This window comes from Nelumbo lutea, chromosome 5 (assembly GCF_056320005.1).
Source record: "Nelumbo lutea isolate HS-2025 chromosome 5, American lotus-T2T, whole genome shotgun sequence".
Classification (NCBI taxonomy): Eukaryota; Viridiplantae; Streptophyta; class Magnoliopsida; order Proteales; family Nelumbonaceae; genus Nelumbo; species Nelumbo lutea.
In genome coordinates this window covers 30119019-30131833 of record NC_142688.1, presented here as the reverse complement: position 1 = coordinate 30131833, position 12815 = coordinate 30119019, and the positions used below count along the sequence as shown (strand labels likewise).

The 12815-nt window shown below is 35.2% G+C and overlaps 1 protein-coding gene across 1 annotated transcript; it reads right to left on the bottom strand.

Annotated features, from left to right (window-relative positions):
* Nucleotides 1–5151: 5151 nt before the first annotated feature.
* Nucleotides 5152–12426, bottom strand: LOC148851378 (NAD(P)-binding Rossmann-fold superfamily protein). The gene is made up of 3 exons (XM_088945355.1): nt 11815–12426; nt 8914–9073; nt 5152–5895 (listed from the first exon to the last, which is right to left on the bottom strand). Exons 1-3 carry the CDS (start codon nt 12149–12151, stop codon nt 5559–5561), a joined length of 834 nt encoding a protein of 277 aa, XP_088801481.1. The 5' UTR covers nt 12152–12426; the 3' UTR covers nt 5152–5558.
* Between the last annotated feature and the right edge of the window lie 389 nt (nt 12427–12815).

Here is a 12815-nt window from a genome sequence, read left to right as displayed (position 1 = left end):
AGTTTCATTTCCCTGAAATAATGATTTTTTTACACCCAAATGAGTCTAAAACTCTAAACCTCATTCAGTGCTATATTTGCAAAAAATTGCAACAAAAAGTGTGAATGTTATTTTTTGAAGGTTTTTCAAATTTTGAAAAAATATGGCAAAATAGGTAAAATTTTTCAATTCTTTTACAATATCTTGTGATTTTGTTTTTTCTTGAATGTTTAAATTTATATTGATCTACATTTCTTACATTCAAAATCACAATTTTTTTGTGTTATCATTAGATTTATGGAAATTTCAAAAGATATTCGAGGAAAATATATATTAACAGAAAAGTTAAAAATATGCTTTTTTCTCGGCCTATAAAGACTAAATATGTTTTATATTTATGGATTTGTTTATCATATCCATAAAGCAATTGATATTTATTCTTTAATATATTTTTTATATTTTTATAATTAAAAATAAATAATAATTGTTTATATTTTATCATTTGATCACAGCAATTGAATATATTATAATTCTATGGATGATCTATCATATCCACAAACCAATTGAAATTTCTTGTTTAATAATTATTTTTTATTTTTAGACTTAAAAAATAGTTAATTAATTAATTATATTTTATCATTTGATCACAATGATTGAATATATTATAATTCTATAGATGATCTATCATATCCACAAAGCAATTTAAATTTATTCTTTAATAACTATTTTTTGAATATATTATATAATGTTTATTTATTTTTTATAAATTTTGAAAATAAATAATAAATAATTATTCATTATATTTTCACTTAGAAGTTGTGCCAATGCATGTTTTATGGTTGGATAGGAGAGCTGGGTTTTTCCCATCCCATAAAATATTAAAATTTATAAATTATAGTTAAGCATAGGATTTTTAATGAAATTAACCTTGCGCAGAATAGAAACATGTTTGACAAAAAAATGTGAGAAACAAACCATTCCCAAGTGAGAACAACGCCCAAAAAATGTGTTATTTGAGAGTGACAAATCAACAATCTCGAATAACACATTCTCAAGGAACATGTATTCCCACATCGTCCCAATTTATTTACGAACATGTATTTGCCCTTCCCATGTGAAAGAAGGGGCAATGTTGTCATTTTCGTATTGATGACATAAACTCTCCATCCCCTAAGCACTAGCCCTCAAGCAATCTTCTTCATTTGTTCCCAATGCTCCCCCTATCATTTTCCATTTAGAATCTCATACACAGGTAAGGTTTTCTTCATTGCTGGCATTTCTAACTTTGTATGCTCTGTTTTTTCATCCTAAATCTTTTTCCATGCTCTGTATTTTCTTCCTAAATGCATCTCTTCCTTTGTTGCTATCTTCACAAACTCAAACTTTTTCCATGCTCTGTTATCTTTACGAACTTAGGGAATAGTTTCATTATCCAAATGTTGTTTTGTATTTTGTAGAACAAAAATCCATTATCGAGAAACAATTTGCCAAATGCCTCTATTGCTCCCAAGAAATAAGAAAGAAGGTTCTTGTTTTAGCAAAGAACATGTGAAAACATTGTCAAACTGGACCTAAATAAGAAAAAAAAAACATAAATCAATTGATCTCTGCACCATTTATAAATATGAGAGTGGAACAAGTACAATGGTCAAAGACCCTGATTTCCCTTTTCTATGAGACAAGTAGAATAGTCGAACACCCTGATTTTGCTTTTCCAATATTACCCCTGCAAATGCATATATTATTTTATTTCTATTAATTAATTAATCATATATAAAAATTAGAATTACTCTTTTAGTTTCAATTACATCCCTTCATTATTTTATTCCAACCTATGACAGTTCTTTCGTCTGAGGCTACATGGATAGGATGCAAAAAGGGTCAATTTCTTTTTTACACCTGTTTTTACAAAATGAATGCAAGTGCACAAGTGTTCTCATTTTGTAGCCTCATTCAACTATTGGTTCAATAAGCATAAAGAAGTCATTAATGACCATATAAATAAAAAGTCACTCTTCTCTTTGTTTTGCAGGTTCATTAAGCTCAAGAAGTCTTTGGCGACCATACAAGAGAAACATTTTGAAATATGTATCTTCTTCTTCTCTAACACATAGAAAAGGTCTCCATCATTTATTTTCTTCCTTTTTCTAATAATACAAAAAAAAAAGTTATTTTATAGGTTTTTTTATAGATCCAACCAGTGCTACACATGGTGGGGGTAGCACGTCCCCACGAATCACAATTACAAATAAAACCCAAAGGATGAGGGAGATCCTGCAAGTTAAAACTTAAGAAATCTGTAGGACAGGATTGGACGTGACGAGCTGACCAGTCTGCAACTTGATTCGCCTCACGGTAGACATGACGGTACTTCAACCCAAACTCGAACTGAGTCTTCATGGCAGTGCAGTCTTCAATGATGTTCTTTATGTTCCACAGGGGTTGAGTTTCTCCACGCAGACATGAGATGACAAGCTTGGAGTCTCGTTCTATAGTTATGGGAAGATCTTCGAAGTTTAACACCAGGTTATGGGCTTCTCATGCAGCCCAAGCTTCGGCCATATTGATAGTGGCCTCACCCCAAAAAATACACCTTTATATCCAGAACTTTGAAGTTTAACACCAAGTTATCCAGAATTATTGTATTTTTGTTTTGCAAGTTCCCCTGTCACTCTTCACCTATTGGAACTGTTGGTTCACTAAACCAAGAAACCAATGCTGAAATTTGTAAAGGTTAATTGCCTTGTACATCTCCATTTGAATTGATTGTAATAGCTCACCTTTTTTTTAATACTTAATAGCGGAGATTTTTTTTTTGCAATAGTAATAGCTAACCTTTGTTTTACATTCAGATCCTCATTTCATTCAACTACCAAGTGGAGGATTAACGCTTGATGATGGTACACCCACAATTTTATTTCTCTGTTCAGGTCTCATTGAAATCACCATCTCCATACTCTAGATGGCAATCAAACCCCATCCGATAGTTATGACACTAGAGGCTCACCCCAATTCCCATGATTAATCATTAAATCTCAAGGTAAATCCACTTTTAGCATTTCATTAAATCATGGAATTTACGAAAATTTTATATTTTAGTTTACAATTTTTTATCGTTCAATATTTCTTAACCATGGGGCCGTATAAATCAATCATGTAGTGAATTGATAATGGAATATGGAATCTCACTGAAGTTGAATATCTTCTACCCACTAAATTGTCCATATGATTAGAGCAATCCCTCTTAAGAAACCAGATCAGGAAAGTGTCATAGAAGACAAGTGGGTGTGGGGGTCGACTAAGGATGGCAGTTAAATCAGCCTATGGCCAATAGGATTGCTTTCCTTGTCAGATTTGGAAAGTACCTTGTTCTTATAGGACTCAACATTTTTTATGTGGTTGCTAATTCAAGGCAACTTCCAACACCCGATCAACTTTATCATAGAAATATCATTCAGAGCCTTGTTTGTCAAATATGTAACCAGGAACCTGAGGATTTAAAGCATTTATTTACAAACTGTGATATCAGTAGAAATATTTGGACATATCTGAATATTAATACAAGTGCTGAACATGACTTCATACAATGGGAATGGGTGAGTCATTTGTTAAAAATTATGGACAAAAGAAACCTATCATTATTGTGTCATACTTTGTGGGTAATATGGAAATCTATGAATGAAAAGATTTTCCAACAAATAAATGCAACCGTTAAATCAATCTGGTCATCTATTCAATATTATATAGATAGTTTCCTTGCCGCTAATCCAATTGTTTCGAGTGATTCCAAGATTTTGAGAAGTATCAAATGGAACCCTCCCCCAACACAGGTCTTATGGTTCAGTCAAAAGAAGCACAGGATTGGCTAATGCAGCAGGACTGTTTAGGGATTATAGGGGTTGTTGGTATGGAGGATTTTGCATTAATATTGGAGTTACTATGATTGAATTGAAACAACTGAGCTTTGGGCAATATATTGCACAAAGGATGGTTTCCCCTCATTATTGAGTTAGACTCTAAGTCCACTATATCAGCCTTACAATCCCAAAATTGCCCAAATTGGAAAGAATGAAGTCCTATCCCAAAGCACTATCAGTCTGTTAAGCCAGTGTCCAAATGTTTTTTGACTCATTGTTATTGAGAAGGTAATAGCTGTGCTTACTGTCTAGCTAATATAGCTTATGAGTATCATAATTCTGTTTTTTGGAACAGTCCTCCTGTGGAAGTTAGGCAATTACTTTGGAAGGATATTAGTGATGTTTATCAGTGGCACCCTTGTAATGTGAATATTGTTTAATGCTATGATATTATCTTTTGAATAAAAAAATTTGATATTATTAGGTAAAATTTATACCTTAGTTCCATTTTCTTCCCTTTTTAGATTAAGGTGGCGCCGCACTTGTTAGGTGAATATTATATTTGGCAAAAATATATAACCATCATTGCTTATCTTATGCAATTCATCAAACTTAGTTGTAAGCTCTTTCAACAATTAAAAATTGCTTCATGTTCTTAAAATTTAATATACCAACAAACTTTAATTGAGTAGCATCTATATTAATTGAAGGGACAAACATTATTATTCTTATTTTATCTATACCTTAACCTGACTTATGGTATAGCTTTTTAGTTAAAATTCACTAGGAATCTTCAATGAATAATATACTTAATATTGTATAATCGTACAAGTGAGATGAAAATAAGGATTATATCATGACTAAAATAAACATTATTATTTTTAATGTCCTTTCTCATCCAAATTAAAATGCCAATGCAACATTGCAAGAATGACAATGATGGTAATGTTTGACTATACTTCTCATATCCTGGGCAAAAATATTGGAAGTTAAAATATACAGTTCAAGTCTTCAAACAATTATACAATACAATGCAAAAAAAAAAAAAACAGAAGTTGCCACAAAAAACTAGGATTGATTTTCATAACTTCAATATAATGGCAGATGCAAATGCATTAGATTGGAACAATAATGTACCAAATCAATGATATGAACAACATTACATATAGAAATGAGTAGCCCAATGAAACAAATAATTGACAGAATAGATGCAGAGGCCACTCGTAACCAATCTTATTTTTGGCACTGCCTAAAATCCTTGAAAACAGTTATTACTAATTATTAGAAGTAAATTAACCACTCTTTTAGGGGTTAATTTTGTTTGAAAAATTGGTGAACAATTGGATTATTATATTCTTCGGTAATTTTGTTTGACAAAGACAACACTTGGACTCTTGGACGCAGTCTACCAATCCAATAGTTATAATCATTTGGCACCTACTCAAGCTGTTGTTACAACTTATAGAAACTATCAAGTTTCAAGTACTTTTACACTCCTCCCCATTTCTATCACAAAAACACAACAGAGCTTTGACATTCACCATCAAGCTTCAATAAAAGATGGACTTCAATTTTCAACTACCAGTAAAGTTACCATAGAGGCCAGCTTAACTTTCAGCTACCAATAAAAGGCGAGAAACATCAGATGCTCTCAGCTTCTGCAAGTGCAAGCACATGGCGTACATGCTAAAAAACTACCTTCATGCACCTCCGTTTTCCACTTCAACATTTCATTGTTTTCCTTAGTATGAAGTCCTTAATAAAAAGTGGTAGGTGATAAGCAATTGCCGAAATTGTAGAAAAACTACCATAGGAGAACCATGCTGGTGAGTTCTTCTTCAGCACTGCAGCCACTGTCTTCTTTGCAAATTCATCTGTAGGAGTTGCCCTCACGCCCTGTGAAAAGTGAGCTCTAGCACGAATAACACTCTCAAATGGTTTGTAGAGTTTCCACTCAGGCATTTGGTTGTAACTGGAAATTGCAGAATGTCCTATATTTGACTTGATTGCACCAGGAACCACATTTATAACATCAATACCAAGAGTACCAAGTTCCAATCTGAATAGAGAAACAAGCAAAAGAGGGATCAAACATCTGAAAATACCTATATGAAAAGCAAATCATTATTCCGTGATTTCCTTCTAGTTAATCTTAAGCCTTAAATAGTTCTATAGATGGCAAATCTAAGAAATCATTAAAATATTACTGGCAAGGGGTCACAATCCATTTGAACCCCACCTCAAACATCTTTTGTTTACCAAGCAGTCTTGATTCATGTGATGATTGAGTAAAAGAGAACAAGAGAGTTAAAGTCATCTAATCAAGTGAAATTTCCAGGTTAGAACCATCAAATGGTGGGAAAATGCACCTTCAAACTTATGTCCATCTTCGGCAATGTTATTTGTAGAGATGGCTGATAGGCTATTAGTGTGCGTGGGGTTCCAACCCCACATTTTATATTTGCTGTTTATCTATTTATTTTTCAGTTAGAATAGTTGGGCCGGTTTGGCCTTGTTTGTCTTTCTTTTATTTTTAAGTAAGGGTATTAAGGTAACTAGTTATTGTAATAGATTACAATATAAATAAGACTTAGTGGGCGGCTAACCCTTCTTCTTTTTCTTCTTCTTCTCTTCCTCTCTCTCCCCTCTTCTATTTGTGACCTTTTTTCCTCTCTTCTTTTTCTACTGAATTAAATTAGAAAACATCTATTTTCTGGTCTAATTCTTTCAAGTTAGTATCAGATCCAAAACTAGGGCAGTTTAGGGCTCTCATGTGAGCCTAATCCAGTCGGCAGCATGAGAAGTTACTGAATCTGAAGTTTTGCATCTTCGCCTGATTCTTGGAGGATCACTGGAGTTTCAAATTGTGCCTAAGGGGTTACATGACCTTTGGAGAGTGTCCGGTGACCAGGATGGATCAGAGAAGTCAAGTCAAAGATTAGGGCTTAATCTGAAGGTTAAAGGTGGCGATCAAACTCTTCCTGAAAAAGAACTCACCTTTATTGAGATCGACCTTAAAAGGAGCAGTTGTTAACCTTCTGGAAGCAGCAGTTAATAGAATTATGTCTCCTTTGCCATTTCTTTAGGGTTTTTGACAGTTTTCTTATTTAATTCAGCAGTTTTCTGATATTTCTGTTAGTTTCTCTGAGGCTTTTTTGAAATCCCACGGTCAGTTCTTGCTCCCACATTTTTTCTGTGACTGTGGTTGGTTCTTGGGCAACTACAGTAATCTGATTTTAATTTCTGGGTGATTCTTGTCAACTGAGGGGTGTTTCTTGGAAGTTATTAATAATCTGAAATTGATTTATGGGCAATACTTCTTGACTGAGGACTGTTTCTTTGTGGTGATTCTCGGCTGAGTGTTTTTCTGATTCAGCAGAGACTTTTTACATAAAAGAAGTTTCTTTTGTATAAAAGGAGCTCAAGCTTTCTTTGATCAAAGTAGTGACTGTTAACATCTTTAAAATGGAGAAGGTTGGAAGTGAATTCAAGACTCAAGGGGAAGGTATTTGGGGGGCTAGAAGCATGACTGAAAGTTCTTTTCAAATTACAACTGTTAAGTTCGATGGAACAAACTACTTGGAGTGGGCACAATCAGCCATTATGGCTATTGGAGGTAGAGGTAAATTAGGCTATATGACTGGGGATATAAAGAAACCAGTCAAAGAAGACACATCACTTGCCAAATGGGTTCAAGAGAACTATTTGGTGATGACATAGTTGTGCAATTCAACGCAACCCCACATTAGCCGAAATTATTTATGGGCAAAAATGACTAAGTAAATCTGGGATAATATGAAAAAGACCTACTCCCAACCCCTTAATGTTGCTAGGGCTTATGAACTGAAGTGTGAAGTGAATAATCTCAAGCAAGGGGAGAAGCTCTGTGTCATGAAATCGACCATTTGGAAACCATTGAATGGGAGAGTCAGAGAGATGCAACTACTTATAGCAAACTGATTGAAACAAACAAAGTTTATGAATTCCTAGCAAGTCTGAATTCAGAATTTGACATAGTAAAACAGACATTTTATCCGAGAGCGAGTTGCATCTCATGAAGTGTGTCTTCCCTATGTTACCTCCGACATGCAGCTAGCTAATATCTTTACTAAAGCAGTCACAAAATTCAAGTTGGAGATAGATTTACACAAGTTCGCAGCTAGCTAATATCTTTACTAAAACAGTCACAAATTTCAAATTGGAGACAGATTTACACAAGTTGGGTATGACAAATATCTACTCCCAACTTGAGGGAGAGTGTAGAGATAGCTGATAGGCTATTAGTGTGTGTGGAGTTCCAACCCCACATTTTCTATTTGCTATTTATCTATTTATTTTTCAGTTAGAATAGTTGGGCTGGTTGAGCCTTGTTTGTCTTTCTTTTATTTTGTAAGGGTATTAAGGTAACTAGTCATTGTAAAAGATTACAATATAAATAAGACTTCGTGGGCGGCTAGAAACATAATTCAGCCGAACCCTTTCTTCTTTTCTTCTTCTTTTCTTCTTCTTCTCTTCCTCTCTCTTCCCTCTTCCATTCGTGACCTTTTTTTCTCTCTTCTATTTCTACTGAATTAAATCATAAAACATCTATTTTCTGGTCTAATTCTTTCAAGTTTATTTATGCTTCCTCTCCCCTCCCCCAACAGAAAAGGCACATTCTAGATTCCTCTTCTCACAGCCCCTGTTATCCCCATCATTTAAGATTAAAATGAACTATGGCAAACAGATTGGTGAAAACTCCTTAGCAGATGAAATGCAACCACCATCATCACCACTCACACTCAGGTACTCACCCACTCACTCACAATCTGCCACTATCTGTGTATTGGGTTGGGAAAGGGGGGAAGGTAAAGATCCTCATGGGACCTAAGAAAAGTCCAATTCTTCCCACATATATGACAGGTTAATCAATGCACAGTAAAAGAGTAAGGTAAAGTGTATATTCTAATGTCAAGACTTTGCCATCTAATTCAAAGATCTGTGATTTATAGGTAGTCATTCAAGGCTAATATAAGTTGGGAAATCTTATGTAATAACAATCTGATCAAATCAAAGTAACAGAAGGTAATTTGCAAACCTCAAGCTATCAGTGAGGGCATGAAGTGCGGCTTTGGATGCAGAGTAGGCACCTGCCCAAGGTCCAGGAGCCAAAGCAGTAACACTACCTACATTTACTATTTTCCCCTTTCTCCTAGCTGCCATTTGAGGGACCACAGCTTGAATCAACCTCATTGGACCTAGATATTTAGGACAGAAAACAATCAAATTATGTGTACTATTCTTTTTTAAGAATATTAAGCAATACACAATACAATTACTGGACATTTTGACAATTAAAGATGTATATCTATCTGATAATGAAAATGTGAAACAACTAAGGAGCAGCAACAATTGAGCATTAAATAGGCTAAATTAGCATTTCCTCTGAAGTACTGCATGAAAATTACATGGGGTTCCATGTACAGACAATAGAATGTATCCTCCAGCAACACTAGTGAAGAAATTTAAGACCTACCAGTCCTACAATAAGGAAAGCTTAGCTATGGAGACTGAACGCCTGTATGTGCTTCTTGTACCATCTCACACACAAGACATATCTGGTATGCCAGTGAATATTGAATGGAGACTTCTATATATGTAACAGTGAAGAATTCCAATAACAATATATAAAATGGCATATTCCTGATAAAATATCAGGCTGACAATCATGAGAAAGTGGGTTCATCTGAAAATTGCCACTTTGTGCCAGAAAAAAAAAAGAAAATAAATAAAAATAAAAATGCCAAAGGCTAGATCTGTATCTGGTCCGCTCCTCCCAAGATCTCAGATGGCTAAGACCAATTTTGAATAATGGCACTTTAAGGAGTTTGTAGATGTAATATTCCTTTATGTAGCAAGATATAAGAGCTGAAACATGAAACTTGGCTTAAAATACATGAACATGAACATAATATTAAATGGGATTCCTGTATTTGCATTCATGCCTAGATCTCAAGATTGGGAGAGATATCTGCATTTCCTTTGGTGTGGCAATGCTAGAGTGAAGAAATATAAAACCCAGCAGCAGTAAAGGAGACATTTAAGATCTAGCTAGCTGTATTGAGGAAATTTAGATTTGTGAAGAACTCAAACCTGACCTCCTTTGCATTGTTCTTCCTCCATTGGGATGGAATATTCTTGAAAGTTTCATCAATTTTCATGCAAAGGTGATATAGGACATTGCTGAACTGCAATTTTCAATATCAAAATGAAGATCGGAATCTGATAATAGTAAGAAACACCATACTATACTTTCTGGCATATTGTAGACCTTAACACCAAGACCAACTGGGTTCAAGGTGGACCTAAAAAGTTTGGACTAGCTATGTCCCATGTATATCCAGAGAAGGATGTCTAACATTTTCTACTTATTAATCTTTCACTTTTTGACCCAACTCTATTTTCTCATCATTAAGAGAGAGGACCTGTTAATTAATATGCTTTCTAGCCCCAGTCGCAGATCTTGAGTCAATCAGCACCTGCCCATGTGTGCTTTCTTTTTTTTTTTTTATTAGTTTATGTATACTTTCTAGTTTGAGCTAGATATTTATAATTATCATATGCAGCAGATCTGTCTGTAGAATCAGTTCAGATGGCTTCTACATAGCAGAAGAACCAGAAGGAGATGATAATGCGAGAGATGGAGTGGTTAGGACAATCAAAAAGACAAAAACAGTATGTGATAAACACCCCAGACCCTTGTAAGAAAGATGTAACTCCATCATGACAGCCAATGTGTTTTCTGCTAGCAGATATGCATGAAAATGAAAACATGGGCAGCTATTAGCATGGCTTACAGAAAAATATATAAAGTTGCAAACCTCATAGCCCTGAATGTTTTGATTAATGATAACCAAGACTAAAATAAGAATTCGAAACAAAAATCACTCAAATTTGATGTGTTAGCAGTAGGTTTTACTTGCTTAATTATGCCTCGAATTTAGAGTAAATCGGCTCCCAGATGTTGCACCTTGTATTAAAGTAATTCACTAAAATTCCAGATTCTACCACCTAGTTAATGCAGCACACTTCCTTCCTAGTACATGTGACATGACAGGAAGATGGCCTACACTTAAACCAGTTCTGCCTTTATGGAAAACCTGCTAGAAATATTTGAGCAACCTTCCTGTCTTTAGTTTGAGTCAGTTTATAGAATATTTGGTCAATTTGCAAGCTGGACGGTCTTGTGCTTGTAGCTCCTGGAAGGGGAAATATCCTCTTAAGATATACTACAATTTCTTTTGGATTATTCAACAATATGATCTTTGAAGAGAAGTCTAGTGTCATGAGCGCTCTATATTGTACAGCTAAGAAGTAGTATTACTAAGCTGACAATCAACATGATGTCATGATTCCATCTATGCTGGAACAAACACACAGTGAGGCACTTCTGCTATTAATTAGCTAATGAAAAAAAAAATGAAAGAAAATAACGTAGAAAGCCAGTACACTGAAATAAAAAAACCTCCAAAGGTCCAAAACCAAAGCATCACTAGTTCAACAGTAAAATAGGCATTAATAATTCCAAGGAATTCACTGTTTATCCAATCACTTTTGCTATTCAGTATTCAAATTAATATGGGCAAACTAGTATACACAAACACAAAGACTTGAGGTGGGCATGGGAGGGATACTAAAAGGAATTATCAGGGCAATAATTAATTCCAATAATTTGCAGAGCATCAATTAAACAACAATCGGGATAAGAAATAAATCACCAAGCAATACACGCCCAGCAATCATCGACTGCTTTCAAAGTCCGAAAATCATACTAAAAAATAATAATTGCATCCATATTTTGACCTCTATTACCCAGAAACAAAAAAATAAAATAAAATAAGTCTAGCATGACAATCAGAGACAGTACCAAAAGGCACAAATCAGTAAAGGAGAAATGAAAGCAGCACGAAATTGGCTGGAAAGAAAGTGAGAGAATTACCGAAGACGTTGGTATTAAAGGTGTGCTCGATAGAGTTGAGTGGGATTTCAGCAAGAGGGCCAATGCATTGAACCCCGGCATTGTTAACGAGGATATCGATCCGGTTGAATTTGTCAAGAGCATTAGTTAAGGCTTGCCGGACGCTTTCATCGGATAGAACATCCAACTCTTGAAGAAAGAACCGGTCATCGTTCTCGAGATCTGTCATTGAACACAGGGACCTACTGGTGGCAACAACGCGGCATTTCTCAGAAGCGAAAGCTCGAGCAAGGGCGTGGCCGATGCCGCCCTCGCTGCAGCCCGTAATCAAGACTACAGGTTCGTCACGAGCAGCCATTGACTTCGACCGGATGTTCGTTCGCCTCACTTCCCTTCTTCGTTCTGCGTTTCTCTCTGCGCTATGTGGGTTGGGTTAGGCGGCTAGGCCCTCCTGGCATTAGCAATTGGGAACAGTTGGGAACGGTTCAGCTCAGGGTTAGAGGTCTAAAGTACAGTTGGGGTAAATGTTAGTTCGGCTAATTTACGGACGGGCATTTGTGTATGGAATGAAGTTTTTTTCACAACATGGAGAACCCGTGTTTGCTTTGCGTCTCCTCATTGTCACAATATGCCAACGGGAAATAGGATGCAGTCATTATAAAACCGTCCTGGCATAAACGTGCAGCTTCAAAATATACGAATAGGGAGATGTTCCAAATTAACAGCTGTAAAAGGCCGTGAAAACGGCTGTGAGGATTGAATGGTGCGAGTTCCGATGGGCTCCCTACAAGTTGCGTTCCATAGTCCATTCGGTCATTTCCCTTAGGGCTGTTTGGTTTAATATATTTTTTTCAACCGATTTGACCTGATCTGATTATTTAAAGAGAAAATTGAAATCGACTGGTTATTAAGCAAAACTGATCCACGGTTCGAAATTGTTTGTGAATAGTCCTTGGTGTAAAATTTCCTAGAAAAAATAATTTTCATTTAACTAATGTTTTACTATTTTTTAATATTATAAA

Coding starts and splice junctions, on each gene's coding strand:
- LOC148851378 (XM_088945355.1), bottom strand. CDS start 12,151: ATGGCTGCTCGTGACGAACCTGTAGTCTTGATTACGGGCTGCAGCGAG. Junction 9,074..11,814: donor CTTTAATACCAACGTCTTCG/GTAATTCTCTCA, acceptor CTAAATATCTAG/GTCCAATGAGGTTGATTCAA. Junction 5,896..8,913: donor GCCCTCACTGATAGCTTGAG/GTTTGCAAATTA, acceptor TTCTCTATTCAG/ATTGGAACTTGGTACTCTTG.